The sequence below is a fragment of the Carcharhinus amblyrhynchos genome, chromosome 1 (assembly GCF_965287045.1).
Source record: "Carcharhinus amblyrhynchos chromosome 1, sCarAmb.v2.hapA, whole genome shotgun sequence".
Taxonomy (NCBI): Eukaryota; Metazoa; Chordata; class Chondrichthyes; order Carcharhiniformes; family Carcharhinidae; genus Carcharhinus; species Carcharhinus amblyrhynchos.
The window spans coordinates 5,914,233-5,932,239 of NC_137324.1; the positions used below are offsets into that span (position 1 = coordinate 5,914,233).

Consider the following 18,007-nt stretch of genomic DNA (forward strand, 5'->3'; position numbering starts at 1 on the left):
TTCTGATTGCCAATGTAAGGCATTGCAGGTTTACTTACAACTTCATGTCATAAATTCAAGGGCTTCTTTGATGCAGCTTTTGTGTTTGAGCAGTTTTGTATTATATAATGAAGGTCACACTCCTCTTGATCAAGAAGGATTCATATTAAAGGTAGTTCTACAGCCATTTGAACCATATTTGGTTCCCTCTACTCTTAAATATGCATATATGTTAAAATGACCTGACTCAAAACCAATCCAAGGAGTACATGTGGTTCTTTCAGTCTATTGCATAAAAGATTGGTAAGAAATTGAAGCCTAGGCTTGGCTGGTTGGCAGCCATGGATTCACCATGTTGGCTAACTGTGACATTTCAGCTCCCCTGGGCACAGATGTAACTTGATGCAGAAATCTACTCACCTGGTTACATTGCACACTGAGGGCATGTTGAAGATTTCTTTTGTGTCTTGATGGCATTTAATGCAATCCTGAGAAGACCTACCAAAGATGATGCTATTACACAGGAGTCTTCCAAATCCGAAATTGCTAGGCACTGGAGGCTTGAGAAAGTGCTAAACCCTGGAGGGCAAGAAAACCTTGGATGAGGAGTGACAGGAGCCAGTGTGCTGTCCAGTTTCATCAGGACATCTTCCTCTCAGGTAGCACTTAAAAAAACACACACACATGGAGTATTTCTTTCCTGGTGTCTGATTCAAATTTTATTTTGCAAACCAGGTTTCCAGTGGAAGAAGCACACGATGATACCACAACATGGACACCAAATGCTTCAATGGCAAGGATATTCTATCAGCAATGATGCACACTGTTGAACAAGTCACACATCCACTGTCAGAAATCAAAATCACAGGAGGTGAATTAAGTTCAAAAAAATGGGACAGTGGTTTTTTGAGGACAAAGCAATTGACCAAAGCATACATATTTTGCTCTTTCCACTTGGGAGAATGCTTCGCCTTCTGAGAGCGAGCAGTTTGGGGCCAATGAACAAATCAGTTTGCTGCTGATTGCACGACGATGATTGGAGACAATCACTGTCATGCCTGCCTGAGAGTCAGGCGGATCCCACAGCAGGTCCGCTATACTCTTCAGTCAGCTGCAGTCCTGTAGAAGATTTGTCTCTCGTTCTCCTTTGAGCAGGGAGCAGGAGTGACAATGGGCTGAAACTGAGTCAGCCTCCCCAGATATTTGCCCCAAACCGGCTTCCAAGTCTGTGTTGTGGGAACATCCTGATTACATCTTGCACGTCAGGTTGATGTAGCCCAGCACAGATCAGATTTTGCTGCTTAAAGAAGTCCAAGGTTAGTTGTGATGGTTCGTTTCACTCAAGCCTGACAGACTTCGCTTCTGGGGAGTCCCAGGGTAGCAACCACCATAAAAGCCACAAGGCTTTCAAATTCCAATAATAATGAAAAACAAGACACATTTCAATAATGTTTTACAGGCTTGTACCAAAACGTTATTAAATATTTTCTCACTTGTGTTCTGCATACATTGTTATTACTGTTCTATTCAAATAAGTTATTTGATTATCATCAAAATGGGTTTGATGGATGACGACAGGAACTGCATGAGTCCTTAATAAGAGTTGCGTGCAGCTCTGAAGCTGCAGGTGCAGACCCCAAACCTAAGTGATTTAGCTACTTTTAAGATTGGAAGTAGTTGTGGTTTATGGGTTAACAGTTCTGCTGATAAATTGTATAATGAGCACTGTATATAGTGTTAGACAAGAAGCAGGACTTGACATCAGATGACTGGTTGAAGCTACCATGGAATACCGCGAAGCAGTCCGTATGAAAGGGCTCAAACTGCAGTTGTTTGACTTTCTGGAGAGCTGTATAGAGGGCGTCCCACTAAGCATGTGTATCAGACTGATTTGTCTAACAAATGGGCAAGCTAATGCATCTAATTTCAACCTATTAAAAAATATTTTGTTGGCACTTCTGGAATTGAGACAAATTGTTATTTGACTGGGTGTAAATTGAGAGAGGTGAATACTAAGTGAGACCTTGGTGTCCTTGTGCATCAGTCGCTGAAAGTAAGCACCCAAGTACAACAGGTAGTAAAAAAGGCAAACTGTATGTTGACCTTCATAGTGAGAGGATTTGAGGAGTGGAATGGGGATGTTTTACTGCAATTATATAGGGCATTAGTGAGGCTACATCTGGAGTATTGTGTGCAGATTGGTATCCTTTTGAGGAAGAATGCCCTTGCTATAGAGGGAGTACAGTGAAGGTTTATGAGATTGATTCCTGAGGTGGCAGGCCTGTCTTATGAGGAGAGACTAAGATGGGTAGGATTATATTCATTGGAGTTTAGAGGAGTGAGAGGGGATCTCAGGAATTTAGACTGGGTAGATTCAGAAGGAATGTTCCCCATGGAAGAGAATTCAGAATTAGGGGTCGTAGTTTGAGGATAAGAGGTAGATCTTTTAGAAATGAGGTGAGGAGAAATTCCTTCACCAAGAGGGTGGTGATTGTGTGGAATTCGTTACTACAAAAAGTAGCTGAGGCCAAAATATTACAATTTCAAGAAGAGATTAGATATTGCTCTTGGGATTAAAGGGATCAATGGATATAGCAGGAAGGCAGGATGAAGATATTGAATTTGATGATCAATCGCGATGAAAATAAATGGTGGAGCAAGATGAATGGCCTACTCCTGTTTCTCGTTTCTATGAATTACTCTCTCAGGCTTTGAGAAAAGAGATTTATGAAAGTGGTAGCAGTGAGGGGCATTCATTGTGTGAGAGACTGGAGAATCAAAGATTATTCTCTTTATTACATGGTACGTCACAGGGAGAGCTGATGGGAGTTGCGTTTGCAGGGTTTGGGTTTGTAGCTGAGGAGAAACTATTCCCAGTGTTCAGTAACCAGTGAACACTGATTTAAGATAACTGGCAAAATCATTTTGGGAGGGAAAAATGATGTGAATTTATTTTTGCACTGAGGTGTTTCAGTTTGGGATATATTGCCTGAAGTGGAAGCAGATGTGATAGTGAATTTCAAAGAGAATTGAAACACTCTACAGAATCTTTAGACCTGTGGATAAAAGACGGAGAAGGATGAATTGGAAAACTCTCAGACAGTTAGCACAGACATGTGGGCCAAATAGCCATCTCCTGTGCTGTGTTGAATTTGCTATGTTGAACTTTGGTATCTGAATTGGCAGCAGGATAGAGATTAGGAATTTATCAATTTGCCCACTGGCATTCACAATGGAACCATTATTGCCATCATTACTGCTTTGGATTCTTTTTATATACTATACAGTGCAGAAGAGGCCCTTCAGCCCATTGAGTCTGCACCGACACATGAGAAACACCTCAGCTCCCACCGAATCCCATTTGCCAGTACTTGGCCCAAAGCCTTGAATGTTATGATGCCAATATACATACACATATACACTACACACACACACACACTCTCTCTCTTTCCAGGCAGCACATTCCTGACTGTCACCACCCTCTGGGTAAAAAGGTTTTTCCTCACATTCTCCACCTCTCCCAGACTTCCTGAACCTCTGTCCCCTCATGACTGACCCTTCAACTAAGGGCAACAGCTGCTCCTTATCCACTCTGTCCATGCCATTCATAATCTTGCGCACCACAATCAGGCCACCCCTCAATCTTCTCTGCTCCAACGAAAATAACCCAAGCCTATCCAACCTCACTTTATAACTTAAATGTTCCAGCCCAGTAGCGTCCTGGTGAATCTCCTCTGCACCCCTTCCAGTGCAATAACATCCTTCCTGTAGTGTGGCAACCAGGACTGCACACTGTACTCCAGCTGTGGCCTCACCAAAGTTGAATTCAAATCCCACTATCTGCTGTGGCGGGATTCTAACCTGGATCCCCAGAACATTCATTGAGTTTCCTGGATTGATAGTGTAGTGATAATGCCACTCGTCATTACCTTCCAAATAGTCCATTGTAGCATTTGGTATTGATTCAGAACACTTCAACTGACCTGACATGCATCTCCTTCAATATTTTTCCTTCAGAAGTGAACTTGGCTGACTGGGCTGCAACTTGAGTAGAGTTGCAGTGACAGACTTTCGAGGAACTATCTAATATTCTCAGTAAGATTTATTCCTTTCCCTTTGAGGTAGATACAATATAGGTGAATAAGGAAGTTAGGGATAGTATCAAATTGGAAGGAACAATCTGCAAAGATTAATGGCCAGAAGATTGGTAAAATTAAAGAAGCAGCAGAGAATGATAAAACATAGAAGATATGAGAGAAAGTTGGCTAGTAATATAAATGCATCAACTATGAATTTCTACAAGTATTTAGAAAGGAATAGTGACTAAAGCTAGTGTTGGTCCAGAAAGTGGGTTGGGGAAATTCATGATTGAAAACAAGGGCATGGCAGAGATGTTGAACAGGTATTTTGTGTCTGTCTTAACTGTAGAAGACTTAGGAAACTGCCAAAGATACTTAAATCAAGAGATGAACGGAGAAACTTAAAACAGTCACCATCATTGTGGAGCAGGTGCTGGGAAAACATTTGAACCTGAAGGACTGTGTGTACCCCTCATGCTGAGCGAGGTGGCTGTGTGTACCCCTCATGCTGAGCGAGGTGGCTGTGTGTATCCCTCGTGCTGAGCCAGGGGGCTGTGTGTATCCACTGTGCTGAGCCAGAGAGCAGTGTGCGTGTATCCCCTGTGTTAAGCCAGGGAGCTGTGTGTATGTGTGTGTGTGTATCCCATGTGCTGAGCCAGAGGGCAGTGTGTATCCCCCCCATGCTGAGCCAGGGGGCTACGCACATAGCAGTGTTACATAGCAGTAACACTGTTATGTTATGAAGATACTTCTCAGTGCTGTTAGTGAGCAACCCAGCATTTGGACCCAGAAGAACTGCAGATATATTTCCAAATCCATGTGGTGCATGTGACTTGAAGGTTCACCTGCATCCCTTAGGGTTTAAGAGATGCTGCTGAAAGAGCCTTAGCTAGTTGCTGCAATGCATGTTGTAACCAGGGAGCTGGTGAGTAGTCGTGATATCATTGGATTAGTAATCCAGAAGTCCAGGCCAATATTCTGGGGGCGTAGGTTCAACTCTCACCATGGCAGCTGGTGGAATTTAAATGTAATTATTCAATTAATTAATAAAACTGCAACTGAAGCTCTTCTTAGTAATGGTGCTATGGAACTGAAACCTCATCTCGTTCACTAATGTTCTTTCAGGCATTGGTTTAGAATCTCTATGGTGCAGAAAGAGGCCATTCAGCCCATCAATCGTGCACTGACAACAGCCCATATCCCCACATATTTATCCCTCTAAATTACACATCTTGGTACACTAGGGGCAATTTAGCATAGCCAATCAACCTAACCGGCAAATATTTAGACTGGGAGGAAATCGGAGTACCCGTAGGAAACTCTCTCAGACACGGGGAGAATGTGCAAATCCACAGAGACAGTGACCCGATGCTGGAATTGAACCTGGATCCCTGGCACTGTGAGGCAGCAATGCTTAGCACTGTACTGCCCTATTATGGCCTACATGTCACTCTAGACCCACAGCAATGTGTTGACTCTTTTGAAAATACCTAGCAAGCCACTCAGTTCTACCAAACTGCAAGCCTAAATACCTAGCAAGCCACTCAGTTCCACCAAACTGCGACAGAGAAGTCCGAAAGGGATAAAACCAGGCTGATCACCTAGCATTGATCAAGGGGCAGAAAGCAACAAATGCATTTCCCTTGATCCTCATTAACATCTGGGGGCTGTGGCAAAATTGGGAGAGCAAATTCTCAGATTAGCCAATAAAAAAACAGCCTGACATAATCATATTCACTGAATCATACCTTACAGCCAGTGATCCAGCGATTACCATCTGTGTTCCACCAGCAGGACAAAGCCACCAAGTGGTACGGTGGTATACAGTTGAGGTGGAGTTGTCCTGGGAGTCTTTGACAATAACTCCAAACCCATAAAGTCTTGTGACATCAGGTCAAACATGACGAGGAAACCTGCTGATTACCACCCACTGCCCTTTGAGCTGAGGATTCAATACTCCATGTTCAACACCACTTGGAAAAAACCCGTCAGGTGGCAAGGGCACAAATATGGTGGAGTACTTAAACATTGATTACCAACGGTGACTAGGTAGCACCCATACGGGTGGCTTAGTCTTGAAGGACGTAATGGCCAGGCCAGGCCTGCCACATGGTGAGGGAAAAACAGACTAGAGCGTCTCACCAGTCTTATCTGTCCCAAATGCATCTGTCCATGATGGTATCAATAGATGACTGTCACACAAAGTCCTTTCTTCACGCTGAGAATACCTTTCCACAGTATTAAATGAGCTAGATTTGAAACAGATTGAGTACCCAAAACTGGGTATCTATGAGGCGCTGTCGGCTAGCATCAAATTGCATTTAACCATAACCTGGAAACTCATGACTTGACATATCCTCCATGCTAACATTGTGATCAAGCCTGGTTCAATGAAGTGTGCAGGAGAGCATGCCAGAAGCAGCACCAGACGTAGCTAAAAGTGAGATGCTTAATTGGTGACGACTACAATGCAGGACTACTAGCATGTCACAAGAAGCACCATACGATAAAGCTAAGTGATGCCAAACATATACAGTCCTGCCACATACAGTTATGAATTGTGGTTGATAAATTAACAACTAACCAGCCTCAATGATAGGGAAGCCCAGCCTATCAGTGCAAAAGACGAGGCTGAATTTGCAACCATCTTGAACAGGGAGTGCTGAGTGTGTAATCCATCTAGGCCTCTTCATGAGGTCCACAGCATCACAGTTGCAGACTTCAACCAATTTAGTTCACTCCATGTCAAGAAGTGACATGGTTCTGCAAAAGCTGTTGGTCCTGACAACGCCTTTATTGAAGATTTGTTCTCCAGGACTAGCCTTGCCCCTAGCCAAGCTGTTCCAGAACAGCTACTGGATTAGCATCTATCCAGCAATGCAGAACGTTGCCCAGGTCTGTCCTGTCCACAAAAAAACAGGACAAATCCAACCCGGCTATATACTGGCCCATCAGTATACTGTTGATTGTCAGTAAAGTGATGGAAGGTGGCATTGACAGTGCTATCAAGCAGCACTTAACTCAGCAATAACCTCCTCACCTTATTACAACTTTGCTTCAAGCATGGAGAACTGTGCTGAACTTGACTGATTTTGACTTCAAGGCAATGTCTGACTGAATGTGACATTAAGAAGTTGTAGCAAAATTGAAGTCAGTGGAAATTGGGTAAACTCTCCACTGGTTAGAGTCATACCTCGCACAAATGAAGATTGGTTGTGTTTGTTGGAAAATAATTCACCTCAGCTCCAGAATATCACTACACGTTTTCCTCGGATAGTGCTCTGGGTCCAACAATCCTCAGTTGCTTCGTTGATGACTGTTCTCCATTATAAAGGTCAGAAGTGGGGAAGTTCACTGATGATTACAGTGTTTGATACAATTTAAAATGACTCAGATACTGAAACAGTTAGTGCTCATTTGCAGCAAGACCTGGACAGTATTCAGGCTTGTGGTGCTAAATAGCAAATAACATTCACCATCACTTTGTAGGGGGGCAATTAGTGATGGGCAACAGATGCTGACCCAGCAAGCAATACACATATCCCATGAAAGAAAAGAAACTCCGTTCAAGGAAATGGGGGCGGGGGCGGAAAGCAGAAAACAAAAGGTAGCCTAAGCTAAAGGCAAAATACTGCTGATACTGGAAATGAAACAATAACAGAAAATGATGATGAAGAGCTCTGATGAAGCATCATCCAGACTCAAAACGTTGGCTCTAGTCTCTCTCCACAAATGTAATCAGCTCTGCTGAAACTTTGCAGCATTTTCTGTTTTTGATAAATAGCCTAACATCTATGATTAGGAAAATGCTGGAACGCATCATTAACAGCATGCCAGCAGGACATTTCAAAACTGGCAGATCAACAAGGCTTAATGAAAGGGAAATAGTGTTTGACAAATTGAGTTCTTTTGAGGATGTAACAAAGCAAGGTAAATAAAGGGAAACCAATAGATGTAGTGCATTTAGATTTTCAAAAGGCTTCACATAAAAATAAGTACTACCGGTCCTGGACATAATATATCAATATGGATAGATTGGTTAACAGGAAACTGTTTTACAGGATTAGGTCATTTTCAGTTTGACAAACTAGTGAAGTGCCACAGTGAACAGTGCTGAGGCCTCAACTATTTGCAATCTATATTAATGACTTAGAACATAGAACATTACAGCGCAGAACAGGCCCTTCGGCCCACGATGTTGCGCCGACCAGTTAAAAAACAATGACCCTCTAACCTAAACCAATCCCTTTTCGTCCATAAACCTATCCACGGATCTCTTAAACGCCCCCAAACTAGGCGCATTTACAACCGCAGCAGGCAGGGCATTCCAATCCCTCACCACCCTCTGGGTAAAGAACCTACCCCTGACATCCGTCCTATAACTACCCCCCCTTAATTTAAAGCCATGCCCCCTCGTGCTAGCTTTCTCCATCCGAGGAAAAAGGCTATCACTGTCCACCCTATCTAAACCTCTAATCATCTTATATGTTTCAATAAGATCCCCTTGGATGATTCACAGTCATAGAGGTTTACAGCGTGGAAACAGGCCCTTCGGCCCAACTTTTCCATGCCACCCTTTCTGTTTTAAAACCCCTAAGCTAATACCAATTGCCCACATTTGGCTCATATCTCTCTATACCCATCGTACCCATGTAACTATCTAAATACTTTTTAAAAGACAAAATTGTACCCGCGTCCACTACTACCTCTGGCAGCTTGTTCCAGATACTCACCATCCTCTATGAAAAAGATTGTCCCTCTGGACACTTCTGTATCTCTCCCCTCTCACCTTAAACCTATATCCTCTAGTTTTAGACTCCCCTACCTTTGGGAAAAGATATGCCTATCTAGCTGATCTGTGCCCCTCATTATTTTATAGATCTCTATAAGATCACCCTTCAGCCTCCTACGGTTCAGAGAAAAAAGTCCCAGTCTATCCAGCCTCTCCTTATAACTCAATCCATCAAGTCCTGGTAGCATCCTAGTAAATCTTTTCTGCACTCTTTCAATATATCCTTTCTATAATAGGATGACCAGAATCGCACACAGTATTCCAAGTGTGGCCTTACCAATGTCTTGTACAACTTCAACAAGATGTCCCAACTCCTGTATTCAATGTTCTGACCGATGAAACCAAGCATGCTGAATGCCTTCTTCACCACTCTGTCCACCTGTGACTCCACTTTCAAGGAGCTATGAACATGTACCTCCAGATCTCTGTTCTGTAACTCTCCCCAACGCCTTACCATTAGCTGAGTAAGTCCTAACCTGGTTCAATCTACCAAAATGCATCACCTCTTATTTGTCTAAATTAAACTCCAGCTGCCATTTGTCAGCCCACTGGCCCAGCTGATCAAGATCCCATTGCAATTGGAAATAACTGTTCACTATCCACTATGCCACCAATTTAGTGTCATCTGCAAACTTACTAACCATGCCTCCTATACTCTCATCCAAATCATTAATATAAATGACAGATAACAATGCACCCAGCACTGATCCCTGAGGCACACCACTGGTCACCGCTGGGATGAGGGGACCCAAGTGACTTGTAGCCAAATTTATTAATACTAAGATGATGAGAAAGAAAATTGTGAGGGTGCCACAAAATGTCTGCAAAATAAAATGGCAAATAGTGGATAATGTGAGAAAATGTGACTGCGTCCACTTTGGCAGGAAGAATAGAAAACAGAATATTACTTAAATGGGAGCTGAAACTCATACATGTATCACAAAAAGTTAGTATGCAGGTAATTAGAAGGCATGTGGCCTTTAATAGGGTACACGTCAAGGGCTTGCAAAAGCAGAGACATAAATCACTGAAGATAGCAGGATAGATTGAGAGTGGTTAATAAAGCATGTGGGTTTTACCAACAGAGGCATAGAGTACAAAAGCAAGAAAGTTATTTAAAATCTATAGAAAACACTGGTTTGGCCCCTGCTGGAGTACTGTACCCAATTTTAGTTACCACACTTTGGAAGGATGTGAAGGTATTAGTGAGAGTGTGGATTAAATTGATGAAAATGGTTCCATAGATGAGAAACTTCAGTGTGTAGATAGATTATAGAGATTTGGAATGTTATCCTTGCAGAAGAAAAAGTTAGAACCCAGAATAGTACAACACAGGAACAAGCCATTTGGCCCATGATGTTGTGCTGAACATGGTGCCAAATTAAACTAATACCTGCTAGCTCCCCTTGGTCCATATCCCTCTTTCTTGTATATTCATGTGCTTATCTAAAAGCCCCAATCATTTGTCTCCATCATCACTCCTGGTAGCCCATTTCAGACACCTACCCATCTCTGTATCAAGTATTTGCCCCTCACATCTCCCTTGAACTCCCCCCCTCACCTTAAGTGCATGCCCCCGAGTATTAGACATTTCAACTCTGGGGAAAAGATTCTGACTGTCAACTCTATCCAGGCCCCTCATAATATTATAGACTTCTATCAGGCCTCTCCTCAGCCTCCGTCGCTCCAGAGGAAACAGCCCTAGTTTGTCCAGCCTCTCCTTATAGCTCATTCCCTCTAATCCAGGCAGCATCCTGATAAACCTCTTCTGCACCCTCCCCAAAGCCTTCACACTCTACCTGTAATGTGGCAACCAGAATTGAATGCAATACTGTAAGTGCAGTCTAACCAAAGTTTTATAAAGCTGTAACATGACATCTTGACTCCTGTATTCAATGCCCCAACAAATAAAGGCAAGCATGCCAAAGGCGTTCTTTACCATCCTATCTATTTATGTGGCCACTTTTAGGGAGCTATGGACTTGAACTCCAAGATCCCTTTGTACATCAGTGCTGATCAGGGTCCTGCAATTAACTGTATATTACCTTTAATATTTGATCTGCCGAAGCGTGGCACCTCATGCTTGCCTGAAGTAAACTCTATCTACATTTTTCCACCCATATCTGCAACTGATCTATATTCTACTATATCTTTTGACAACTTTCTGCACTATCCACAACTCCACGTATTTTTGTATCATCAGCAAACTTGACTAACCCATTTATATATATCACAAAGAGCAGAGGGCCCAGTTCGGATCCCTACGGAACACCACTGATCACGGACCCACAGCCAGAGAAACATTGTTCCACCAGTAGTTCCTGACTTCTATGGGCAAGTCAATTCTGAATCCATGGCCAAATCATCGTGGATCCCATGCATCTTAATCTTTTGGATGAACTACCTTGAGACCTTGTCAAAGGCCTTACTAAAATCCATGGAGACAACATCCACTGCTCTACTGTCATCAGTCACCATTGTCACCTCTTTGTAAAAATCAATCAGGTCAGTAAGATGTGATGTGCCCCACACAAAGCCATGCTGACTTTCCCTAATTACACCACGCGTTTCCCAATTTCACATAAATCCTATCCTTAAGAATCTTCTCCAATAGCCTCCCAACCACTCCTGTGAAATTCATTCTATAATTTCTTGGATTATCACTATTTCCTTCCTTGCACAGAGGAACACCATTAGTTCTTTGTCAGTCCTCTGGGACCTCTCAGTAGCTAGTGAGGATACAGAGATCTTTGTTGGGGCACCAGCAATCTCCTTTTATGCCTCTCTCAATAACCTTGGGTAGATCCCATTGGGCCCAGGGGACTTATCCACCTTAATTCTCTTCAAGAGATACAACATCACTTCTTTCTTGATCTAAAAATGCCCTAGCATATTAGCATGTTCCACACCAATCTCACTATCCTCCGTGTCCTTCTCCTTGGTGAATACAGATGCGAAGCACTCATTTAAGACCTTGTCCACATCCTCTGCTTCCAAAAATAAGTTCCCTCCTTTATCCTTGAGTGGCCCATACCTTATGTATGTATACAATGCCTTGGGATTCTCTTTAACCCTACTTGCCGACATATTCATTTCATAGCCCCTCCTTGCTGTCCTAATTCCCTGTTTAAGTTCTTTCCTGCTTTCTTTATATTCCTCATGGACCCTGTCTGATTTTAGCTTCCTAAACCTTACATATGCTTATTTTGTTCCTTTGTTTAAATTCATAACCTCCCTCCTTATTCAAGGATTCCTTACCATCCTTGTCCTTCATCCTTACTGGAACATGCTGGTCTTGAACTCAGATCAGTAGGTCTTTAAACAATTCTCACATGTCAAATTTGGATTTTCCCAATATTAGCTCCTCCCAATTAACTCTCCCTAACCCCTGCCTAATACTGTCCTAATTTGCCCTCCCCTAATTTAGCACCTTACCACAAGGTTCTGACTTAACTTTATTCATTGTTATCTTAAAACTTAAGGAGTTTAAGAAGCTAAAATCAGGGACCATGAGGAATATAAAGAAAGCAGGAAAGAATTTAAATAGGGAACTAGGACAGCAAGGAGGGGCTATGAAATGAATACCTCGGCAGGTAGGGTTAGAAAATCCCAAGGCATTGTATACGTACATAGGGTGAGGGTAGGACCACTCAAGAATAAATTAGGGAACTTATTTTTGAAAGCAGAGGATGTGGACGAGGTCTTAAATGGACAGCTGGGGAACTGTTCCCACTGGTGGAAGGCAGAATCAAGAACCAGAGCGCCCAGATTATACACACACAAAGCAAGGGTGACGTGAAGAATTTCTTTTTAATATAGCAAATGATTGAGATCTGAAATGGACTGCCCAAATATGGTGGTTTCAATAGAGGCACTCAAAAATGAATTGAATTATTATCTGGAAAGGAAGAAATTGCAGGGCTATATGGGAAAGGCAGGGGAGTGGCACAAGGTGAATTACTGCCTTTCAGTGAATTATTTCTTCCAAGAGCCAGCACAGACCAAGGGGCTGAATGTCCCCCCTCCTATGCTGTAACTCTTCTATGATTCTCTTGTAAGGGGGATGGAGTACAAGTTGCAAACTTTGCTGAACAACTATACAGTGCATTTGTAAGATCATAACTGGAATCCTATATACTTTATAACGGTTACTGGCCATTTTTCAGCTCAAGCTTGGTCTTGCTGCAATCCCTATGCAATTATCCTTCCTCTTTTGCCCAACTATCCACATATCCTGTGCAGGAAATTGCAGACTTTGTATCAGTAGATAATACCCCTGTACTGTTAAACACCGTCACTTCTCCCTATCCACTTCCCTGGTGGGACAGTCCATTGGTGGCTATAACCACATGCCATCATCATATATTCCACTCTCAAATACTGTTCCAGTTTGTCTCTGGTTTAAATTGCTAAATTTATTAAAAATATTGTTTTCCAATTACAGAATGAAGAAAAGGCAGAAAATTCCATTGAGGGGAGGTAAGCATATTTTCAGATTGAATCTACAAACAGATGCAGAGTTTAATGCTGTCATAAATTCACAGGTTGATGGAATAGATGGCTGTATTTCTCCACCCCCACCACTACAGGCATTGACTGTTATGGTTCAGGTCAGAAACTCCAAAGTGTTTTATGGAGCCTGCCTGGGTCATAAATTTTGCACCTTGAACTTGGCAAGGATAAGCATGATATGGTTCAACTTGGGTATGATCCAAATGATCCACTAGGGAACTTTTATCAATAAAGTTTATTGAAGAATGTAGCCAACATGTATAATAAGAATATTAGCAATAGCTTATCAATTACAAACAAAACAAAACGAAACAACCACAATAATGTATAACCCTTAATAAGTATATCTAAGATGTTCCAATCAAACCACTCCCATAAACAAAACCCTTCCACAGGTTTAACGCAGTCAAGACGAATGCTCATGTGATATTGGAATTGGGTTCTTTGGATGAATGCTGCAGTTCTCGTGATATACTCAAAACGGTTAGAAGTCAAAGCAGCTTCCCAGAACATCAGTGAGAGACTCTGGTCAAACCAACAGCAAAATTTCTACTGCGGAAGGCAAGAATCTTTCCTTCCAGTTAACCAACAGAATTTCTAAAACCCAGACAGAGAGAGAGACTGCTTTCAGTCTGATGTCCACTGTTCACATCCGTAATTGAAATATTAAACTTGTCGCCAGCCAAATTCTTGGGCTTTATTCGCAATTGAGCTATCAGTGGAAAGTGGAACTGAGCCACTTCAGATCAGTCATGATCTTATTGAATGGCGGGGCAGGCTCGAAGGGCTAGATGGCCTACTCCTGCTCCTACTTCTTATGTTCTTATGTCAGATCAGAGTGCATAACACACTTTTGCAATGTGACCCACTGTCCCAGAGTGTGAAAGGACAGTGTTGTGACCCACCAACCCAGTGTGTGAGGGATCGTCCCACCCAGTCAGAGCAAATATTCATGATTGTTTTTGCTTTTTAGCTCTGATAATGCAGCTGAGCCTGAACCAATGGAGATACAAACATCTGCAGAGTCTAAAGAGGCAGAAAAGACTGAAGTAAATGATGAAAAAAATGGTGAGGCCCTGGGTGACCAAACTATGCCAGATTCCGTGAACTCGACTACAGTGATGACACCTGCTACGGAGTTAGTAACAGAGACAACTGCACAGAACTTTGTCACAGCAACAGTCAATGAGCCATCTGCCCCTCATAAACTTGTTGTCACTGCTAATGCCAGAAATACACCACTCACCACTAAATCACCAACCCCATCCACTGCAGTCTCAAATTCAGCTGGTGCTGTCAAACTTGGTAAACCAGCTCCAACCAGTGGAAATGAACCATCCAAACCTACACCAGCTGTTGCCAGTGCAGCTGCTAAACCTGCATTGGTAGCCACGAAACTTGCTGTGGCTGCTGCAGCTGCTGGCACCAAGCCTGCAGTATCAGCTGTAAATGTGACCACCAACCCAGCACGAACTACATCCAGTGCAACCCCTCTGAATGTGGTGACTAAGTCAGTTACTGTCAACTTGACCACCAAACCGGGCCAGACTGCAACCACTGTAGCTAACAAACCATCTCTGGCCACAGGCAGTGCAACCACCAAGCCCACTGCAGCTGGGCTGAATGCTGCCTCTAAGCCTGCATTGTCCCCTGCAGCTGCTGCCAGCAAGCCAATCCAAACACCCAGTCAAACAGCCTCTAAACCGGCAGAGGCTGCCATCAGTGCCACCCCTAACACAGCTGCCAAGGCATTGCCGCCTGCTGCTGCCAGTGTAGTGACCAAACCAACATCAACCACCAGCAGTGTAGCAAGTAGTCCCATTGCCACATGTGGAACTACTCCATCTGTGGCACCCACTACCATTTCATCAGCTGCAGAGGGAGCCAGCCCGCAACTAACCACTACGTCTCCGCCAGCCACACCTGTTGGTGAGACTACCACTCTTACAACAGCAGAAAAAGCTGCCTCCCCAGTCTCTTCATCACCACCTAAAACCAAAACTGCACCTCCAAAGTCTGTAGTGGCAAAACCAGGGAGCAGAGAAGGCAGTGCCTCAAAATTGAATGGGAAAAAAGTTGCTGTGGCTAAAAAGGATCATTTAATGAAGGAACCTGGAAAACCCAGCACACCAGCTCGAGGTCGAAGCACCTCCAGAGATCGATCCAGCAAAGAGGGAAGCGGAAGGAGTACTTCGTCATATCAGAAGGAGAAAGAATCCAGACCTGAGCGCAGGCATATGTCTCAGTATCTACGTGACAAGGATTATAAATCATCCACCAGGAGTAAGGTAAATGTTCCCAGAGTAATGAGCGTGCATCTGGCTTCCCTTGAAGCCAGATGATGTGGTTTTAGTGTTGGCTGTGTGACTGAGCATCTAAAATTAGAGGAACAGCTTGTTGGATGTCTCCTCGCTATACTCATTACTGAAAAAAATACTGTACTGTTACCAAGGCAGAGTTTTAGTGACCCTGCCATTTCATAGTGGCTCACTGCTTTTCCTGGCTGTGTTCATTCTCATATTTGTCCTCTCTCCTCAGTATTGAGCAAAGGCCAAGAGGAAGCCTGCAATATCTTTTACACTAACACCAGGGTGGAGTTTAAAAGATAAGAACCAGAGGATTTGTTAAACAAAGAGCTAGGAATTGGTTGGATGTTGGAGAGAGGAAGTTGGGATAAAGGGAAAGTTTTGATTGTTGGGATGTAACAAGTGGTACTCACTCTGGGGTCTCAGCTTTTGACATATTTAACAATGAATCGGATGATAGATTGAGTCATGCAAGCAGGTTTGTAGAACAGGTTAGGAGATGCAGTCAGATGAGAGCAGGAAATTAAAAAGAAAGAATGAGAGACAAGTGGGAGACCATCTGCTGTAGATCTGAGAAAGTTGAATCTGAATGCCTGTGACTGTCACTATGGTGAACTACTTCCTGATCTGCACTCAGCTTTTGATATAATTGACCACGCCATCTTCCTTGAATACCTTTCCTACTCATTGAGCTAGGTGAAGCCACCCTCTTATCTGTAGCCATAACAAACATCTACAGTGCCTTCTCTTGCCACTGCTATACTATTACCTATAGTATCCTCCAAAGATTTGCCCTTGGCTCCCTCCTGCATCTTAGCTCCTTGCTGATCCTTGGCCACATTATCTGACAACTACATCAGTTTTCAAAAGTATGCTGATGACACCCAGGTCTCCTTCACTACCCCTGCACTCTTAAGTGTCAATCTGCTTGTCCAACATGTACTGCTGAATGAGCAGAAATTTCTTCCAGTCAAATATTGGGAAGGATTTTACTCATGACTTTGGTCTGTGCCACGAGCTTCCTTCCCTGTGTCCTGATTCCATGCCTCTTTCCTGTGCCACTGTCTTGAGGATGAACTGGACTTTACAACCTCTGTCATATTTGATACCAAGATAAGCAACTGACCTGTTATCACTAAGACTGTCTACTTTCTGTAACTTTGCCTCAGTTCAGCTGCACTAACCTCATCCATGCTTTGACCATGGCCAACCTCCCGTTTTCCACTTCTATAAACAAGGCTCCTGATCTGGCAAAACTTTGATTTTAAAATTTTCATCCTTATTTTCATGGCCTTGTCCTTCCTTAACTGTAATTTTTTTCCAGCACCACGTGCAGTTACTTCAGTGCCACAGCCTTTTTACATTTTGTTGTGGTGTTTACGCATCATGCTTCAGTGGAACAAGCTGACACACCCTCCTAAGTATCAGCTCAACAATGTATCACTGTGTTTTCAGATGCCAAGGCCTTAAAGGGAGTCCCCTTCCTAAATTCCTCTACCTCTCATTTAAGGTGTTCCTTAATTCAGTTATATTCCATTTTATTATCTAAAAACCAATCTCTCTAAACATTATTTTGATCATTCTCCTTATATTGCTGGGGCTGACTATGTGAAAGGCAATATTTAAGTATCGAAGAGTCATAGGGACTCAATGTTAACTATTTCTCTGGCCACAGAAACTGTCAGACCTGCTGAGTTTTTCCAGTGTTTCCTGTTTTTATTTCAGATTTTCAGCATCCACAGTATTTTAAGTATAAACTGTTGTGATGTGGTTACTGTGTTGTGCTTTGTGTTCCATCAAAGTCCAGAGAACAAGAACAGGCCATTCTGCCAAATTGGCCTCTGTTGGTATCACTGGATTGGTAAGCCTGAGGCCCAGTCTAATGCTGTAGGGGCATGGTTTCAAATCATACAATGGCAACTGGCAGCATCTTAAATTCAGGATTACCAATCCAGTGCTGCATATGAGCCACTTCCCACCCCATTCCATCATCATATCCTTCTATTTCTTTTTTCCTGGTGTTGATCCAGCTTCTATCATGTCATTTGCCTCAACCATTCCTTATGTCGGAAGTTGCACATTTTTGTTTGCCTTTGAGTAAAGAGATTTTTCCTGAATTCCTAATTGTAACGTCTTACATTTGTGGCCTAGTTTTTCATTCTGTAACAAATCACCCTAGCCTGTTTAATTTTTTTTTGACAGTTATAATTTCTCACAAACGCATCATCTTGGTGATTTTGTACCTTTTTAATATTCTTTCTAGCAAGGCCAATTTGTTGCCCATTCTTGATTGCCCTTAAACTAAGTACAGCAGTAAAGGCTCAACCATGTTGTTATGG

General features: G+C 42.8%; 1 protein-coding gene across 6 annotated transcripts in view; it reads left to right on the top strand.

Moving 5' to 3' along the window:
• The window catches only part of znf638 (zinc finger protein 638), a 210,150-nt gene that overhangs the window by 164,311 nt on the left and 27,832 nt on the right, over positions 1-18,007 (top strand). For all 6 annotated transcript variants that reach the window (XM_080189803.1, XM_080189822.1, XM_080189895.1 and 3 more), the window contains exons 17-18: positions 13,295-13,329; positions 14,336-15,650. In XM_080189803.1, coding sequence (XP_080045929.1) covers positions 13,295-13,329; positions 14,336-15,650 — 1,350 coding nt within the window. The remainder of the gene's footprint in view (positions 1-13,294; positions 13,330-14,335; positions 15,651-18,007) is intronic.